The 21,047-nt window shown below is 38.3% G+C and overlaps 1 protein-coding gene across 2 annotated transcripts; it reads left to right on the forward strand.

Moving 5' to 3' along the window:
• Window positions 1-1,658: 1,658 nt before the first annotated feature.
• On the forward strand, window positions 1,659-19,462 carry prkchb (protein kinase C, eta, b). 2 transcript variants are annotated; one of them, XM_079474690.1, is made up of 14 exons: window positions 1,659-2,711; window positions 8,344-8,407; window positions 8,501-8,660; window positions 8,769-8,803; window positions 9,236-9,312; window positions 9,390-9,522; window positions 9,623-9,756; window positions 9,843-9,974; window positions 10,122-10,295; window positions 11,614-11,768; window positions 16,328-16,466; window positions 16,566-16,754; window positions 17,936-18,082; window positions 18,301-19,462. In XM_079474690.1, the coding sequence occupies exons 1-14, from the start codon at window positions 2,370-2,372 to the stop codon at window positions 18,487-18,489; spliced, it is 2,070 nt and encodes a 689-aa protein (XP_079330816.1). In that variant the 5' UTR covers window positions 1,659-2,369; the 3' UTR covers window positions 18,490-19,462. The 2 variants fall into 2 exon arrangements, with proteins under 2 accessions (XP_079330816.1, XP_079330817.1); XM_079474691.1 differs by having other exon boundaries at window positions 1,682-2,711; window positions 9,393-9,522.
• The last annotated feature ends 1,585 nt before the right edge of the window (window positions 19,463-21,047 follow it).

A 21,047-nucleotide genomic window follows, 5' to 3' on the forward strand; every position in this document is an offset into this window, starting at 1 on the left:
GATCCTTAACGTGCAGTTTTTCCTCCTCCAAAGGTGAATTGCGGTGACCTGTTGGAGTGCTTCGTAGATGAGGTCAATAACTTTAAAATTGCACCGCTTTCTATCAAGAGGTCTCCATTAATGTGATACGCTGTGCTGTGCCGATGAATGTTAATCATTGTCTAAAGGCCGCAGTGTGACACATAAGACCTCTTTTCTTTGACAAATGAGTGTTCACACAAGAATTAGGAACCAAGGTTAATAACAGTTCTGTTGCAAATACAATAGGCAGTGAATTAACAATGCTGCAAGTTTTTACATGCAGTTAGGACACAAACATGTTCAATGTCATCATGGTGTTACCATGGTGATGCCTTTGTTATGATGGTGGTAAAGTGGCAGCTTGCAGGTGGATGCATTTGAAAATGTGTATCTTTGCTGATGGTCTAGACGAAGAAGTATCCACTAAAGCCTGGGTTCAATTTCAAACACCATATGGCACAAGAGACTCGAGCTAAAAGCGCATCGGATGGATATGAGACATGATCCGCCTGAATTGCTCTCATGCCACTTAAGAAACATACAATCAATTCTCAAAATCAATATAACTGGATATGAATATGAAGGTGTTTGAGAGGCTTTGTAAATCTGCTGTGTCTATTTTTACACATTTGGTTATGGTGCACGTGTTCCCTTGGGATCATTACAGAGCTTGATGAATGAGGTGCTATTCACAGTTCGTTCTTCTGCCAGTATAGGAAGTCAGTATAGCCCAGTTGCTGACATTCACATAGCAGAGCCGTGTAATGTTAAAGCAGGTGGTGTGTTTTCATTATTTCGTTTTGTGTAACACTACTGTATAGGCTTAATATTGTTCAAATTAAAAAAGTTAAATAGAGAGTTAATGTTAATTAATTATAGGATCTTTATAAAAGCTAGATTTCTTTATTTTGACTTCTCCACAAATTGTGGCATTTACTTTTTTTTACTAGAATATCGAATGTTAAAAGCAAAAAAAATAAGTATATTGTTAGTACATATTTAGGCATCTAGCAATTACTGAATCCATTGTTTAGTGCTTGAGCACTTTAAATAGATTTGTTTTTACGTTGTAAACAAATTTGAACTAAGGGCAGCAAACTTGCATAAGAGATTTTCTGAAGCTGCAGTGACATCTAGTGCTCTGTTTTATATGAATTGTTGATTCATCCCAGATATAGTATTAGCAAATTGTTTTAGCAACCACGAGAAATGTTATTTTGGGATATTTATCACTGTAAATAGTTATTTTGGTCAATTGCAAGGAAGGCCTAATGCAACAGCAAGGAGAAATCACAAAATAACATTCAAATCCATCACCTAAAACATGGTTTACTCCAAAAATAATGACTTTAATGTCAACCATTAATTAAAACAACACCTCCACTTGTACATGTTAGGGTTTCAATAAATGTATGTGCATTTGAAAAAAACACTTACTTTTAGGGAATAAAATCTATATTTATAAACAAAATGTAATGTCAAGGAGTTTGAGATAAGGATGTACTATGATATGACCTTTTTACGCACGATGAGAAAGCCTTATTGCTGTTTCTTTTTTGTCTAATACTGTCCTCTCCTGGACAACTGTGCATAGCATTACGGTAAACAGGATTATTAGTCATGTGTTGTGGTTAACCACATTCTGAAATGAGAGTCGAGCACATTTGTATCGTGACTAGTCTGTGCATGCTACTGTCTTTCCAGTTTTGTCTGCTGTAGGTTTCCCTATTGGGCGTATTCTGTCATTTCTAGAAGAATGGATTTGATGCTCGAAAGTACCGTGTGAGGTGTGTCTAATAATCAGCTTTGTGATTGTTATGCCGGCATTGTTTGAATGCTTTCGGTAAAATATGAGCGCATAGTGACGGAATGAGGAATGTAGCCGAGCTTTTCTACCACACTCAGAGAAAGAGAGAGAGAGAGAGAGAGAGAGAGAGAGAGAGAGAGAGAGAGAGAGAGAGAGAGAGAGAGAGAGAGAGAGAGAGAGAGAGAGCCCCACAGTCGATTTCCTGCAAGGACGAAAGCTCAACATTTAGCTGTTTGCGACTGTTGTGATTTTTATACTTTTTATCTGGGTTCGTTTGCGGAGAGACTTGCTTTATGTTTTTGTTCGTGTGGAAACTTTCCTAGACTAGTCGTGAGGCTATATTACGCGCATCTAACGTCACTGGATATTTATAAGAATATAATTTCTTCTAAAATGGTCGTCCGGATGAATGGTCGGAATTGACATTTTATTTCCCTTTCATTCAGACGTATTATTTATGACTTTCTAACTGTAACTTTGCGATTGCTATTTTGTTTTGATAATTTGTATCGATTACATATCGACACTGAATGTTGGAGCAATGCATTTCAAAGGATACTTGAGGCTTCGTATCGGCGAAGCGGTGAATTTGAAGCCGACTCATTTTTCGACCCGGCACACCTTTCAAAAGAAAAGCCACCTGGATCCCTACATAGTTGTGAAAGTAGACAACGTGAAAGTTGCACAGACCGCCACAAAGGTGAAAACCAGCCGACCCTTCTTCAACGAAGAGTTCTGTCCATACATCTCTAATGGCAAAGAGCTGGAGCTGGCGGTGTTTCACAGCACCCCAATCGGATACGACGACTTTGTATCCAATTACAGGATCCAGTTTGAGGATTTGTTAAAGTCGTCAAACAGCAGACAAACATTTGAGGGATGGGTGAGTGTGCACTCTGTATGATGATAAATTGTACAGTAGGGGTGTGACGAGACACTTATCCCACGACACGAGACTCTGTTCACGAGAACGAGTTGTTTAGACTTTTTTAAAGGAATCCTCAATGATGAAATACATAGGGAAATTTGTCTTTTATTCACCTTAAAACACAAAATGCAGTCATTATAAAATCAACTTGTACTTCATGAAACAAATTAAACTTCTATTTTAATGAATTATGTTATCAGTAATAAACTATATGTAAATTGCAAAATGTTCCTGCAACATGCGCAGTTTTTAGTAAAGAGCTGTATATGATTTTGCGTGGTGCTTAACTGCTCGAGCAGAGGTGGCGATCACAATGTCAATCCTCCTTGGTCCACTGACTAAACCCTCATAGCCTTTGGAGAAACAGTTAAAACTACATTAACACATCATGTTTTATGCTCTGTACGGTAATGAAAACAGGCCACACCACAACAAATTTTGTACTCACACAAATGCTCCCAAATATATTTTGAGGAATTATGTATTATAAAATTTAGGTTGAATATGCGATTATAATACTCGCAATTTCGAGCCCAGCACCCCATCATGTCAATTGGGTACCAATTATTTAAACGCAGATGACGTGTTTCTTTATGCAAATCGCGGAAGTGAGTTAGCGTTTTAGGTCTTCCGGTTCCATTGCTCCAAAGTCTATATTTTTTGTAAATCGCCTGAAATAAGGTCTGTGGTGGACAAAAACTCTAAATATTTTCGCGTTTTATTCTATGACATAAAACACACCGGTTGTAGCCCGCTCGTGATTTTTTAAGCCTTGTGTCTTAAAAACAGCGGTTGCTAACAAGTTGCTAAAAGTGACGTTAGACGTCATCGCGCTTAAGAAGATCGCAAATAATGCGACATGGCAGAAATCTATTAAAACGTAGATGCGGATTAATTCACGATGTAGTTACTTATCATGGAACACATTTTTAATGAAGTTTAAAAGGGTGAAGGCCCGGTGATGGGGACGATATATGGAGCGACCTTAAAGGAGGGGTTAAATAAGACGGTTCTGGCAATCTTATGTAAATCTTGAGCACCTGTAGAGTAGTATTGCGTTCTTCATATCTCTGAAAAGTGTTTAGTTTTCTCACATTTGCAGAAGATAGATACAGATGTACGATTATTTCCGAAGAAAGCCGATCTTCCGGGGGACGTTCCAATGGGCGGGGCTAAAGACGAGTACGCGCAGCCTCTACTTGACGTCCGCCAGCTGTTGCATTGATGTAAATACTGTACCAAAAAGATTTGTTGCTGTCATAACGTTAACTATGGCTTACAGTTTGATCGAGCCTTACATATATGATCCAGAATCGGACCCCGAGTCTGTAGTAGAAGAACCACAGCAGCGACGACTACATATAAACGTCTCTATATGGTAAACATCGTTAGTCCTCGTAAGCTTTGCCGCTAAAATAGTATAAATCACCATTCATAATGCTTTAATTGTCTTCTGCATTTGCCCGTTTTTTAAAGGTGTAATGCTTGTAAATGCATCATTAGGCCTACATAATCCCAAAGAGACTGTTCATCCGCAGTAGGCTATGTGTTATTCATACTTACAAACATTTATGGACTTGACTGTAACGCTCAGATCGGGCATGTATTTCTTGTGAAAGCTCACGTAAAAGATTACAACACAATTGAAATCCTGTGCCGTACCATACATTGGTAAGACTTTAAAAAGCAATAATTTCACACACAATATAATAGAAAGTAACGCTTTGTATTTTCTATTTAAAAAAAATATCCTGTTGTTTACATTACACGCAGTGAAACGCTGATTGCTAGCAAAACAGATATTTCACAAAGTTTCACTTACCGGCTGTGGTTCAGAACAGTCACTTATATCGTTGGCACCGCCTCGTCCTTTAGTTGCATGCGACTTGAAAATCCAGAGTAAAACACGCTGATGGGCGTGCTCGTCCAGGAGAATGGCCAATAAAAACAGAGGATCCTTGTTTCAAAACAGGGATCCAGACTTATAAAAAACTTTCCGAAACAGGTTGTAGTGCTGGCAGACCATGTTAAGCTTGAGAATCCAGCACGTTTAACAGTATAAAGAAGGCACAATGGATGTAGTAGCATGTTACTCTTCATTTAACTCTGGTCTGGTTATAGCACCGGGTTAGCTTTTTACTTCTGCCGATTGTAATTCGGTTTCAAAAGTAACAAATGTGGTGTTTATTTGTAAAGATTAACAAATAAACAAAAGGTTTAAACATCATAAACGTTTGTTAATCACAGAGCTTATTTCTGCGATCTTCCAAAAGTCTATGGGAAAAATCGATTGAGGGAACCTGTGCGCAGCGCCGCTAACTGGGTTGGCCTACAAAAATGCATCATATCTGCGGGTCCCTTTTGCGTGATGATATTGCGTTCTCTTGAGATCTCGTCACAGCCCTATTGTACAACAGTAAAGACTATTGTGGAGTTTGACGATTTTTAATTCTGAGCACATCTAGCCAGCATGAAGCTTAAAGGGGGTGCTTAACCACAAAAAAAAGTTGGCACACCAGAGTTTCTCAAATAAGTATTTAGTTCATGTTCTCAAAGATCTTTTGCTGTGCTGTACCAGCTTTTCATTTTTGTTAATGTTAAGATCTTGACAAATCCCTGCTTAAAAAACAATGCAAACCGTTAAAGACATCCTAATGGAAATTGTATTGGTTTTAATGGAAACTATAATGGTCTTTGTTACTCCCTACTGGTTATGTGTCGGCTTTTGCCAATGTGATGTTAGGCTATCTGATGCATGGGAATCTATTCACACATTTCTTTTACCACAAACAATACTTTAGTTTAGGTATTCACATTGAATTGTAATTAGCATGTTAGTTAGACAGTTAGCACCCATCAATACCACATTTCCTTGTAGTTGTTGACTCACACTGCTGATATACATGAGGGTCTGACTCTTTCACTTGTGCAGTAACTAGGTTGTGTGCACAAAACCACACGTTGCACCCCACCATACATCACGGAAACTCTGAGAGACGAACCTGCTTTTATATCTATTGTTAAACTGTTTGAGCTGTGATGTGTGGTTTATGCTCCTGATCTGCCTTGCCTTTGTAGCGAATAGCATTTACATTTAGCAGAAGCTTTCATCCAAAGTGACCTATATAGAATTCAGGTAGCAATAAGCGATATGTCATAAAAGGTGCTAATACAATATCTAAAATGTGGTCAGAACAGATTTTGACAGTTTTAGCATTATTGACGATTGATGCAGATAGCCGCATGTATTTTCCCAGCCCTGTGGTGACTGTGAGGGTCTATTAACGTCAACTATATACTTTACCCATTGGGCCTGGAAAAAAGGGGGTCTGCCCGTATTTTGTCCTGGTCCTTTTTTGTTAACTTGAAAAACATGCATAAAATGACACAAAAATCTAAATCCAGTATGAAGGCTTTTGGTATATAAATTGTTATTATTGCCTATAAGCCTCATATGAATGGCATACAAGCTTCTGGTTATTTCCCATTGCACACATACTCAAGTTCTCCATTTAACTCACATTAAAAGAGTTACATAAATCTGTGAGTTATTTCAAGGTAAATATTTTACCTCATTAATCTTTGTTTTCATTATTCATTTAGAACAGCGGGTAAAGGTGACATGTACTGTATGCAGTTTACGTAATGTTATTATCACCATAGATAAGCCACCTGTACATGTGTGCGTGTCTCCCTGCTGTCAGCGTTCACAAACTCACATACCATCAGTACAAAATGTTGTTCAACTAGATTCCTCTTTTTGTCCATTTTACCATCTATCATACACCGTCTCGTGCATCTCAAGTTTTCCAAGTTGTTTAACATGACAATTTTTCGGTGTCTGGTGGACCTGGTTGGATAAAATTTATATTTTACATAAAAAAAACATGATCGATTAAAGGAGGTAAAATTTTGTATATACTTAATATATATGTTGTTAGTTCACAAGGGCTCACATGCCCACACAGCTTTTAAAGTGCTCGTTGTGTTGTTGCTGGTGCGTGTTATTAACTTGACTCCCTGGACCAGCTTGACCGGCTTTCCCTGTATTGCATCATGTTACGAGAATCCCTTTCAGAAGACAGACAGGGACGCAGAATAACTGAGATGGTGATAGATCAACATTAGGAGGAACATGCCGTATGATTCTGTATATGTTATGCAGTTAAATGCAATGTACCAAATAAGCTTACATGCATTAAGGATTACAGGACGGTTACATGACTGAGGAGTACAAGTTCAAAGCGTTTTCTTATATTTCAAATCCGTGGTCTGTAAGTTCAAGTAACCACATCCTCCGTTCCGCTCCAAAAACAAATTCTGTTACCTGATTGTGTCATGGTTAAACGTAGAGGTTATCAGCCGAGTGCACAAAAGTCTGAAGCTTCTTTAGAAATCTTTTGAATGGGTTTTATTTATATTTTTTTGTTTGTCAGATGTGTGTTTAAACTGCCTCATTACAGGTGATAAAAGCAACTGAACTTTGTGAATCTATATATATAATCTATATAAAACTATATACAAATAATATTTTCTATTTTAGGTGGCCTTATTGTGTTTCGGAAGACTTTCTTCCAGGATATAACATCATGTCTACAATACATCAGACCCTCGTTATTTTTGTTAAAATGTTGTTATAAAGTAATGATGTGATACTTTATCGTGACTGTAGTAAGATCACAAAGCTTTAAATAAAAATGTATGAATAACACAGCAGAAAATTACCTTTATCTGTATATTTAATGGACATTCGCATTAAAGTGGCCGTAACTCATTTTCTGCATATTTAATGTTAATCTTGAGTACTTACAAAATAGTATCGTTCCCTTAAAATATCTGCAGAGTCTTTAGTCTGATCACATTTGTAAAAGACAGATACAGCTTTATGATTATTTCCGAAAACATACGACGGTTTGTGAGGGCGGAATAAAGCACGTTGCGCACACAATGCCAACAAAACACAGACATATGACACAGTTTCACTTACCGTGTGCGGTTCATGTCCAGCATCTTTTAGCGCTGGGACTGCTTCATCTATCAGTTACAAACGATCTCCAAATTCAGCGTTATATCCACCGTTAAACTGAAATGCCGTGAACAAACAAACACACCTCAACTTCTCTCACTATCGCAAGAGTATCAAGCTGCAGCGCAGCCAATGTAGCGGGTGTCCTATAATTTGTCGGTAGACGCTTGGGTGGGCTATTTCTATTGCCTTGCCAGGGGTGTGCTTTTCCGGGAGAATTGCCCCATAAGTATTCGGATCTAAGAAAAGTTATGTAACTGTTTTTCATGTAAAAACGAAACCTAAAAGAACCTTGGGTGAGTGTATCGAGCACAGAAATACTACATTATACGTCCAACTTGTCTTTTGACAGCATTTTTAACATTGTAAGGAAGTCCGAATGCATGAAACACCGTTGCACATCCCCTTTAATGTTACACAATGCAGTACAACATTTTAATTAAATTAAAACTGTAAAACTTATTCAGAATATCCATATTTAAACAGTACATAGTTTCCTGTTTTTACATGTTTTTATGTATATACAAATATATATAGTTAAGTTGTTAACTTTTCTTCCAGGTGAATCTTGAACCAGAGGGAAGTGTGTATGTCTGCATTTCTCTCACCGGCTCATTTACTGATGGTTAGTTGTTTTGAACAAGCTATTTTTTCTTGCATCTGTCCATGTGGCACTATTACTCACCCACAATTTACATGAACTGCCTAACTGTACCAGATAAAGCTGTAGAGAGTGGAATCAAGAAGCACAGAGAATTCACCAGAAGGAGGCAGAAAGCTTTAAAGAGAAGAAAGGTTCATCAGGTCAATGGCCATAAATTCATGGCAACCTTCCTCCCTCAGCCTACATTTTGCTGCCATTGCAAAAACTTCATCTGGTGAGACTTAACACAAAACACATATCCATGAACATGCAAAGAATCAAATCAACCTTATTTATTATCTTGTAACAACTGTAAATATTCACTAATTTGCCTTTTTTACAGGGGTGTGTTTGGAAAGCAAGGTTACCAGTGTCAGGGTGAGGGTTGCTGCTAGTAAATTACCAATTGTATTCCAATGTTTTAATGTATCCTATCATTTATATACTAGTCTAAAATATACCTGATTTAAAGGGATAGTCCACTTAAACTGAAACACCTCTTATATATTCATCTGCGCTCACATTCTGCAAAACCTGTATATGACTCTTTCTTCTGTGGAACACAAAAGAAGATATTATGAAAAATATCTTGTTGGGTTTGTGTCCATACAATGAAAGTCTTATGGGGCCCAAAATTGTTTGGCTTCTAAAGTCCTTCAAAATTTCTTCCTTTTATACAGAAGAAAGAAAGTCATACAGGTTTGAAATGACATGAGGGAATGACATTTTTTTGGTGAACTAGCCCTTTAAGAACATTCACACATTTGCTTGTTAACTTCATTGCTTAGTGCTCATGTCTCACTTCTCTAGTGTGCACATGTGTGGTCCATAAGAAGTGCCACGATTTGGTCGTAAGCGAGTGTCCACGTATGAAGAAAACCTATGAGGTATGCAGGTGTTTGTTTACATGAGATTATGTCATCAATGTTTGAAGCAATTTCCCACACGCACACTTATTTGTCAGCAGAGCCAACGCCAGGGATTCGGCATCAACCTGCCGCATCAGTTCCGGGAGCACAACTACAAAGTTCCCACGTACTGTAACCATTGTGGATCTCTCCTTTATGGAATAGTGAAACAGGGTCTCCACTGCAAGAGTAAGCACATGTTTAGCTGAGGTATTGGTATACAGGTGAAACACGTACTTTGTGGTAAAACACTGTTGTTGTGTTTTGTGTTTGCCGTGGATTTATCCAGGTTGCAAGATGAACGTCCATAAACGCTGTCAGCAGAACGTTGCACCAAACTGCGGCGTGAACAGCGCTGAGCTGGCCAACAAACTAGCAGAGATTGGTTTACAAGCAAGCAGACTCTCCGTGCGAGCGTCTGAAGTAACTGCTTTAGAATTGTCTTAAAAAGTGTCTTTAGTTATAAATGTACTTCTTTAACTTAGTGTTTCCCCCACATTTCTTCACAGATGCATATAACAGAAGTCACTCCAAATAGCTCTGTTAAATCGACACAAGAGGAGCAGGAGGAGGAAACTGTTACAGTGGGTTTGGAAGACTTCAGTTTCTTGCAGGTGCTGGGAAAAGGCAGTTTTGGAAAGGTAAACTATAGTAGTTCAAGGAGAAAATGCTCAGAAACGGTGCTGACCGACGGTCTTAAAAACAGCACAGACTCCACTTTACATTAAAATTTTCACAAAAGGCCATCGCTAAATATCAAGTGATTTGTTATACTTGTGTGTTTGTAGGTGATGCTGGCCCGTTTGAAAAGTGACCACAGGGTCTTTGCGGTGAAAATGCTGAAGAAGGACGTCATATTGCAAGACGATGATGTTGAAGCGACCATGATTGAGAAGAGAGTGCTGACTTTGGCCAACCAGCACCCGTTCCTCACACAACTCTACTACTGCTTTCAGAACGCCGTAAGACTTCACAACTGTACACACACATCAGATTCAATGGGGACACATTTAGTCATTTAGTAGAGGTTTTTATCCAAAGCGACTTAAAGCGGTGAAGTAGTTTTATAAGGTTTAGTGATGATAATAATAATTAATATAAACAGCTTCATTCTTATTACCTCGCCCTGACATGGGCGGGTATACATTTTCTCCATTCATGTGTTGATGTGCATGCTATATGTTTAAGACCTGTTTTTTAGTTTGGTTTTAAATAGTGGTGTTTTTGGACTCGAGAAGTTTTAACTGTTGATGTGATCATAGTACACTGAATTTGATTATAACCAAAAAAATCATGACCCATTTGAGTTTATACACACACAAAACACTGGCATAAATCACAAGTTACCCTTAGTGGAGCAATGTGGAGATTGTAGCGGCATCTAGTGGTGAGGGTGCAAACCTATAGAGCAGTTTGTCTATTTAGGGCAACTGTAGAAACACCATGGCCAATTCCATGCAAGGGTACCCGTGGTGTATGTAGATAGAAATAGCTAATACTAACGTAATAAAAACATAAGGTTTCGCCATGTTAGGTCTTTATACACCTCTGAAGACAGCGTTCTCTATTCTAGTAATCTATTATATTAGATTTCTGTCAATAGATCCTACAAAATTACGCAATGGGCCTTTAAGTAATATGCTTTAGAACTGTGCTCTTTCTCCGAATATCATAATAAAACAATCACATAGGCAGGAGCACAGATGTGAAGTTGATATTTTTCTATTTTAAAAACATCGGAAAGTGTGTTATTCAGTGAAAACAACGAGTATCTTTTATAGGTGCTTAACCACTTTTTGTTGGCTGAACTATCATTTAAAGTCAATGAATGTTGTTTTTATTTGAATTATTCAGCATTTATTTAATGCTTATAGACCATTTAGATTTGAAGTCAAGAACTGTTGCATTGACTCGTTTTTAGGATTTAGCCACTTAAAGATTGCAGTTAGAAGCCATCAGTGTCACTGTTGCAATACCAAATCTGAACAGCAGATGGAAGCACGTCATCACTAACGTGACATACTGTATGTACTGCTGTGAAGTGACGTGAACTGGAAGTCTGCAGCACAAACATACTGAAGTCACACCTCACAGATGTGTTGGGGAAATGTGGGGAGGAAGTGATGCAAGACCTACGTTGACTCGCACATACTAGTTTTCACCTTACACACATTTTAAGTGTTCACAACACACAAATATCTTTTTCTCTTTATTCTCTGTAACATGTGAATTATAAATAACTAAATGAATTGCAGCACACATTTGTTTTTCATATCTCAGGAGCGGTTATTCTTTGTCATGGAGTTTGTAAATGGCGGTGACCTCATGTTCCACATCCAGAAGTCCAGGCGTTTTGGAGAGCCACGAGCACAGTTTTACGCCGCAGAGATCACTTTGGCACTTAAGTTCCTTCACTCCAAAGGCATCATTTACAGGTCAGCCATTTTGTGTCTCATGTAACACACTAGTGTGTCTACACATTTGCATACAAGTACAAACATGCTCTTATAAATCATGTCATACCTTGTATATCCTTGTATTTGTCTAATCCTTAAAGATGATGTCACACACGCAGTTTCTTTCCAATCTCATATTAATCTTGAGTTCCTATACAGTAGTATTCCATACTTTGTATCTTCGAAGTTATTTAGTTTGATAAAATGTATTAAAGACAGATACAGCTGTGCGATTATTTCCTGAAAAAGACGAGAGCCTGGGGCGTGCAGGGGGAGCGGAACTACAGCACGAGCACACAATACATATCACATTGATTCACTATAAAATTTGTGTTGTTTACATTATGCACATACTGTAAATGCCGATCGGCAACAAAACGCAGACATATGACTTTTGGCGCTGGGACCTCGCCATTTATCAGTTTCAAACGATCTCCGAATACAGCGTTATATCCACCGTTTATATAACATTCATCGCAGAAATACCGTGAGCAAACAAACACAGCTAGGATTCCGTCAGGGCATTGATGGGCGTGCTCTTTCTGACGCTGGCTTGTTGATGCGTGGGCGTGCTCTTTATCTCATGCTTGCACTTGTGGAGCTCTTTCGCTCCCTGGATGACCCATGGGCGTTCTATTCCGGGAGAATTCTCAAATAAGGGACTGAGAAACCTTGTTAGGAAACTGCAATCCGTTTAACGGTGTAAAGATGTCAGAATGCACGAAATAGCACGTTACCTCGTCTTTAAATACTGTTTATCTCTGGTGGAAAGTTTGCAACATTATATTATAAAGTACAATGCAAAAAGGAAAGAATGTACACAATTCGTAATGCGCATGTGTCTGCTGCTGTTCACACCCCCATGTTGCTGCCCACAGTTATTTGCTTTTGCGCGCATGTGAGAAGGTTCTTATCTACGCATGTCCTACCCTGTAGTATAATTTCAGACAGTCTCCGCCCGAGCTCAATCTTCCTGTACATCATGCACTTCCTGGCTCTAATCACATGACCTTTGCCTACCTGAATAAGCTTTCCAAACAACCCTGTAATAGAGCCTAGCCCGACCCGAAAATAAACAAATCACTCCTATGAGGCTTCTGGTATTTACGAGCATTCATTGTCTCAGTGAACTCTGCTGACCTCAAGTCATCCGTATGATCGCACAGCCCCTTTTACAACCACCCTGACATTTCCTTTCCCTCTTATTGACCAATTATGTCGATTAATTACAATAAAGCTATAAAACAAGGCTGTAGAGGCTGTAGAGAGATGTTTTTGAAGAGTCTTTGAGCATTTACTGTAGAGATATTTTGAGGGAGGGCCCGAGCTGACATCACGGGCAACTCATTCACTGCCTGACATAGAATACAATATCTTATTACATAAGCTGTTTACTCGGGAGAGAGAGAATGTGCCCTGCACTCTGCTCTGATTTTACAATTTAGCATTCAATAAATTACAAAATGACATCTACTCATTTGCCAGATGCTTTTACCCAATTTATGTAGTCCATGAGCGCTCCCTTCCAAACCACACCTTTGCACTGCTGTCACCATCTGAGCTACAGCTACCGATTTTAATGTAACATTGAATTTCAGATTGATTTTTAGTCTTTATAGGTTTTGCTGTAATTCAGTGTACTAATTCAGCAGTACGATGATTGAGTGACCTGAGTCAGTCATCTCCACCTTTACCGTACTTACACATGATCTTGTAATGCTGTTTACAATCTGCCTCTGCTTTAATCTGAGGAGTGACAGTATGCTGACAGCGAAAATGCATTATACTGTACTTCGGCCTGCTGTACACTGAGAACTCGTGCAAAGGGCTGTTTACTTTATTTGTAAACTGTTGCAGCTGCTAAAGCTACACTCCTAACTGTATATCCCAAGAGCAGACAAAGTTCTATGTAATTCTCTGGACGTTAGGGTGAATTTTTTTCCAGATTTCAGGCTCTGTAGTTTCACTGCCAGTTTTCCGGCTGCAGATTTGGTCTGTGGCAAATGGTGCCACGCTGTCATTTTCTGCCAGCACTCCACCACTGCAGGCGTGAGACTCAGCATGTCTCATCATTCATGCTCTAGCGATGATGAAATACCCACAAAGACATCTTGTAAAGATTTTGGTCGATTTTCTTCAAATATTTCTCAATTAAATGTATATAAAAATGGTTTAACACACTTTACACATATTTTTGTCATATTCCTTTGATTCATCAATGAGGCCCATTATTCACAGCATTGTCAATAAAATGTTTTTACATCACTTGAGTTATATTCAAGCCAAAGTTATTTCTAAAGCACTTTTTTAAAGACAGCACGTGTACATGCATAAAGAATAAAATTATCAATGAGACAGACAATCACAGTACAAGAAAGACAATAAAACAATAAAAGGAAGCAGCTCTCACATCACATCAAATGCCAAATGACTGTAAAACATTAGAGTAGATTTAAAAATAGCAAGTGTCTGGGCCAGTCTAATGTAGAGGGGAAATCTATCAGAGCCTCGGGCTGAGAACAGGGGTAATGTGTTGCCACTTTCGTGGACCAGTCAGCAGGCCTGCAACTGCATTCTTAACCATCTGCAGTCTGGAAATAGAAGCCTGACGAATGCCTATATATAGGCTAATACAATACTCCAGACATGTTAAAATAAAAATAATGCAAAATTCTTTAAAAAAATTTGGAGACATGAAAGATTTCACCTTGGTGAGTGAGTTCAGTTGGAAAAACCTAGATTCGACTACCGAGTTTGTCCAAACTATTTGTTTGTCCAATTTAAAATCGCACTCCATGATATACCTACATTTCAAACATAGGGCTTCACAAGTGGTCTAAATTAACCAAAGTACAAATCTAATGACTCACATGTACCTCCCGGCGTAAACAGCATAACTTCCATTTCATTTTCATTCAAATTAAGGACATTTAGTGCCATCCAGGCCTTGATTTCCTCAAGGCACTTCAGTAGTGTCGCTAAAGAGCCAATATCTTTCTGTTTCTAAGGCAGATCAAATTGCGTGTCATCTGCATAACAATGAAAAGAAATATCAAATTTCCAAAAAAGATGTCCTAAGAGAATAGGGAAAGAAGAATTGGCCTCAAAATGGAGCCATGGGGGACCTCACACGTGAAAGAGGCACGAACTGAGATAGTTCTATCAGACAAATAGGATCTAAACCATCTCAATGCATTACCCTTAATACCAACGTATAGTTCTAAGCATGTAATCAAAGTATTAAAAACCTTTAACAACGCAATTTCTGTACTATGAAAAGAATTAAACCCGGACCGAAACATTTAATGAATACCATGTACATAAAAAAATGACAGCAATTTTCCGACCACAACCTTCTTCAGAAGTTTGAAAATATATGGAAGTGTCGAAAGTCCTGAAATTAGCAAGAACTGATGCATCCAGATTAGATTTTTTGATTACTGGTTCCACCACTGCATGTTTTAAAGACTAAGTTACAATTCCAGAGGCCAGGCTACTATTAATAATTTCTAATATTAATAAATTTTCGCCCCAATAATTTCAAAAGATTATTTTAAAAAAACAAGGGGCGACAAATTGAGAATGATCTCATTTTAACCATAATCTCTCTCAATGAGGCCAGAGACACCAGCTCAAACTGATTAAAAACATCCGACACTAAGTGGAAATGGATAATAACAAAGATAGGATAGTAATATTATCTCTAACTGCCTAAATGTTATCAAAAAAGTGTAACAATTCCTCACACGTCAACAGAGGGCTCTAAGCTAGTAGCTTGGGGAGTGTTCGACACAGCATTGATAGTATTGAACAGTACTGCTGGTCTATGAGAGTTATCAACGGTAACATTAGAGAGATACTTTGATTTTGCAGATCTAACCGTTTTTTATATGTAGACAAATTCTCCTTTAGAATATTTAAAGAAATCAGCAATTTATCCCCCAGTTCCGCCCTTACAGCTAGAGTTTTATCATTCAACAAAGCGGGTTAAATAAACATTGTAAAATAGCTGCCTGCTAATGTGAACCGATAATTGCTAGCCAATTAAATTAAACCAAGTTTCCTTGTGAAGCTATGTCGCACGGACGCTGTTGATCCAGTTTATGTGTTTCCATTAGGTCAATCATGCCTCTCTTCTCTGATGACAGGAGATTGAATCCTCCTCGTGTTCATTTAGCCTTGTTCAAGCTCACGGGTATTTGTGTTACACACCGTGTCAATACCATTTGAACTTGGCCAACCCCGAACTTTGTCAATTCCCTATTTGTGTATTTGCTGTGTTTTGTTTTGGGCATGTTTGTTTTTCCACTTGTGACTTTCTGAATGAATTTACTTATAACGGCTGTAAAGTTGGAACGTGTTTTCAGGTCAAGTTTTAGATCATTACTTTAGCGATGTCCTAAAGCCAAAGCAGTCAAAAGGTGAACTTGAATTTCAGGACCTCTTTACAGGAGCTCTTAAGAGCAAGGAGGTTGACCTATTATACGGTTAAAATGTTTCACAATAATAATGGTCCTTTCATGTGTTTTCCCAAAAAGGGACCTGAAGCTGGATAATGTGCTCCTGGACCGAGATGGCCACTGCAAACTGGCAGATTTTGGCATGTGCAAAATGGACATTTTAGAAGGAAGACTAACTAGCACTTTCTGTGGAACTCCAGATTACATTGCACCTGAGGTGAGAACTTCTGAACGATTGTGGGTAATACTTAAAGGGGTGTTTGCTATTCCCAGAATGCACTGTGTGAAAATGTTGTATATTGTGTTTTTGTTTTAGATCATCCTGGAGGAACCGTACGGTGTGTCAGTGGACTGGTGGGCTCTTGGCGTGTTGCTGTACGAGATGCTGTCAGGTCACGCTCCATTTGAAGCAGAGACTGAGGACGAGCTCTTCGAGTGTATCCTCAGAGATGAGGTCATTTTTTCATCTTGGCTCAGCAATGAGGCAGAGGACATTCTTAGAGGGGTGAGTTCAATCTTTGTCAGAAACATTCTACTTTTGAGTAAAATCTGTTTTCAAACACTTTTTGTACCTTAGTACCTTTGTTTGACGAAAGGGATAGTTCATTTGAAAAATGAAAATGCTGTTATACTCATCCTCAATCGGTTCCAGTTACTATCTTCTGTGGAGCACGAAAGGACATTTTATTTAAAGTCTATCTGAATTATTGACAGGCCAAGTTATCATTCAGTTTTATTGTAGAAACATTATAAAAAATGTCTGGTGGTGTTATAAGTTTCTTTGTTTTCTTTAACAAGATGACACAACCTGGTTTCATGCGTCAGATCTACGACAACCATGTTGTGAAATCTCAAACTTTCCTTGTAGAACTTTCCCATGAATAAACCACCTTTTCCTGTTACATATTGATAAGTCATTGCAGTAAACAAAATAGCCAGGTTGATCAGAGTCAGGTTGACAGCTGACCGGATCTCAATACAGCAGACTATCTCTGCCCTCTGTGTCGTATTACATAAGCTATAGGCGGACACTGTAATCAGCAGTGACGTGCAGTGAGACCCTACAGAGCCTACAGAGTAAAACCGATTGGCTAATTGAATGGCCCAGTTAATACACTGCACACCACTGTATGTAATACACTGAGATCTGACTGGCTAGGTCGGAGATGGGGCGTGATTTCTGCAGCCTTTTTATACTTGACCTCCTTACTGTTCAGTATCTATATGGAAAGATCTTTAAGATAGACAACAAGCTGTATGCTTACATTGTAATGTTTGTGAGTCCTGACACCACTTTTGTTGTTTGATGGGATGTGATATGAATCTCTTGTTCCTTTTTCTTTTTTTCTTTGGTGTATTTTACTCGGTCCTTGAAGAGTTTTAAAGCTGTGTCATGGTATTGGGATTAACATCACGTGACTGGGGTAGAGGTCACTGGCATTAGTGGAGGATAAACACTGACTCAATGATTAACAAAAAAAATGTGTTAATAAATAAATGGTTTTGTGCAAACTAACAACATGCTTTGTAAATACTGTGTGAACTGCCTCCATTTGTATACATTTTTGAACTAGATAATATCTAGTCATACTGCTCAATTGCTATGCAACAGCACATGAAAACCAAAAGAACATTCAATATCTTTGAACTATGAACCTCAATGAGTGATGTTTGCTCTCTGCCTAGTTGCTCACCAGAGAGCCACCCTGCCGATTGGGTTGCATGCCCAGAGATGGAGGAGAAGAGGCCATCGCTGCACATCCGTTCTTTGCGGGACTCGACTGGGAGAAGCTGAGCAGACGAGAGATCGAACCTCCTTTCATTCCTCGAATAGTAAGTCAAGTCTACCACACCACATTTACTTGCCATATACCAAAGTGTTTTAAGGTGCCAGTTTTACATTTGATTCGTCTTTGTGTTTCCGAGAGTGTTGTAAGCGATACGTGCTTCTGATCGAGCTACAGTTCGCATTCTGAAAATGTGTATTGATTTAAGATGTTAATCCAATGCAATGTATTTTGATCTTCCTGACGTTTTATTGTATTCTGTAGGAATCTATTGAAGATGTCAACAATTTCGACACTGATTTTACCCAAGAGGAACCCTCTCTTACCCCCATAGAAGACAGACTTTTCCCTTTCAACCAGGACGACTTTAAAGACTTCACTTACACGGCACCAGAACTGCAATCGGCCAACAATAAGCCAGCAATGCCTTATTTATTAGAAATGCAAGGATGATGCTTTACCACGGATAAATTCCCTTAAGTCAACTTGTTTATTTGACTCATCTTCAAATACATCTATATCACTGCTTTCCAAACACGCGTATGTATACCAGATGCTGGCTTTAGAATTAAAGGCCAAATCTGTCACGAAATGTTTTCACTAGGACCATCCTGACCAAATAATTATTTGTATAATGTATTCCAAAAAGAACCAATGCTTTTTGAAGTGTGTTGCGTAATTTATGTGCGTGAAGCTTCACTTGTGTAATATGTTTGTATAGTACACCAGTGTAGCTGTGCAGTGTTCGTTTAGTATTTGTGATAATATTTGTATTCATGCAGTTGCCAAGTGCTTTGTTTTGCAGCTTTGTTGTGAGCATGGGAACAGATTCACCTTGCACCTTAATTCAATGTAACAACTTGTAACAACTGAGTTGTATTGCAAACTAAAAAAGTTATATTTTATGAACTGTGAAGAGACATTTGATTTTCCCATCTTGTATAGGACTGTCAGTTTGTTGGGACAAAGATTTATATTATTTGATATACTGTATATATGACTGACATCATTTGACAGTGTGGGCATATCATATGTCGGGTACATCGAATAATGGATCGACTTAACCTGTGGCATGTGAGAGAAGCGTGAAATTTTAATGAGACAAGCCAAAACGCATATCCTTTACACCTCGAAGGAACAGCAGAACTGTGGTCATGTCACATTTCTCCGTGGACATGCAAATCCTCTTATCAATCATTCATTATCATCTATACATTTGCTGTTTACATGAGCTCATCCTCTTTTTAAAGGCCTAATGCACTGGATGATGTGTAATGTGTATCAGTGCTGCAGTGTTAATGGGGTCCATGTTTAAAGACTGAAGAGTAAACCATCATTTAAATACGATTTAGTCGTTGTCATTCCGCTTTCATATCTGCAAGTTACTAACTCAGATAAAAAACTTTTAAAACAGTGTTGATAAGAGACTTTCACGTGTGTATTCTTTTGACGTCCTTCCAAGTTCTTAACCGATGCTGTGATGGAATTAACCAATAGCGATTTCTCTTCCGCTATTTCACCACACCAGTTTTAACTGGAAATGTGAAAACAATGTTGCTGTCTCACATTATAAAACCGTGATTGCTAGATTGATGAAAATCGAAATAATGACAAACATATTTGCATTAGTAAAATGGTTTGTTTGCTGTACATTGTCTGCCAGCAGATATGCTCTCTGGTTACCAGGTCAGGTTATTTTTGGCACCAGTTAAGTATATTCATGCAGATTATATATTTTACATCCACCAGTGCAGGTCATATGACCAGATACTCAGCGCTTGATTCTCATTGGTCTGTGAAATATTGAGTCAGCTGGTTTGGTGAATTTCCCAGTTAGGTTTATGGTATTCAACTGCCAACAACCAGCCATGTCTGGTTGGGAGGTTGTTGCATGACTCAAGCCATTTATTGAGTCACCACTGCTGAGAAGTTCATTGAGTTCCTTTAGTGAGAATGTGCCAGAGTTATAGCAATTATTGTGTTGAAATTCAAAAGTAATGTGTATTTGCAAGTAGACTAGACTCTCCATAACTATTAATGAAACACTGGTCCAGGTCCCTTTTGGGGATATATGGCTTGTTTTCAACATCTAAATTTGGAGTTAAATAAGTTATTCTTTATAATCTGTTTTATTTTGTATATATTGTGGTGCTGTTCATGTAGTGTTTTTGCTTTTGTTTTGTTTGACCGATTTTATTTTCTATAATTTCTGTCTAAAGGGAACACAATATTCACAGTTTTGTTGTACAGTAAAACACAAGTTAAATGCTTTTCCTTTTACTCCACACAAGCAACCTGGTAATTCATGTTATCTTAAAATACAGAGAGAAAGCCTGAGTTTATTTTTAAGACACTAAAACAACCCACTTTGACAGGTGTAAGAGTTTAACACCTGCTAAAGAAACTCCTTTGATCAAAGCTGTCAGGTGCTAGTGGACCAAAACTCAAGCCATTGTGATTGTTAAAAAACACATTCTACTGTACCACACAGACCTCTGTGCAGATTATTTCCTTGACTCTTTTTGTTTACCTGAATGCAACCAAATACAAATTGTTTAAAAAAAACTAAAATCCAAAAAAGATACAAACAAACAAGCAAGCAAGATAAGTCATCTCATATCAGCATGCGAAATCACTCTAAAAATGTTGGGTTATTGCAACCCATCATTGGGTCAAAAATGGACAAACTCAGCTGCTGAGTTAAATTAATCCTCAAAATGTTTACATTTAAAATTTGAGTTAAAATAACCCAGCATTTGGGTTGTAACAACCTTGCACAGGTTCTTGTCCAACGGTTGGGTTTGCCCGTTTTTGACCCAACGATCGGTTGAAATAACCCTACATTTTTGGTGTGTTGGGTGTATTGTCTTGTGGTTTATTGCTTATTCATTAGGCTAATACCCATCTAGCCTTTCTGACAGTAAAAAGCAATCACTGGCCTAATAACAACAAAACAACAACTTATAGTTCATAAACAGTCATAAAATACTGGAGATATGACATGTGTTCTG

Source organism: Barbatula barbatula (genome assembly GCF_947034865.1).
Source record: "Barbatula barbatula genome assembly, chromosome: 15".
In the NCBI taxonomy this organism is placed as follows: Eukaryota; Metazoa; Chordata; class Actinopteri; order Cypriniformes; family Nemacheilidae; genus Barbatula; species Barbatula barbatula.

Bases quoted from the DNA above. Each gene is read 5' to 3' on its own strand.
- prkchb (XM_079474690.1), top strand. From the start codon at position 2,370: ATGCATTTCAAAGGATACTTGAGGCTTCGTATCGGCGAAGCGGTGAAT. The intron at 10,296-11,613 runs GTAAGACTTCAC...TTCATATCTCAG, and splicing joins ACTACTGCTTTCAGAACGCC to GAGCGGTTATTCTTTGTCAT. The intron at 18,083-18,300 runs GTAAGTCAAGTC...TGTATTCTGTAG, and splicing joins CTCCTTTCATTCCTCGAATA to GAATCTATTGAAGATGTCAA.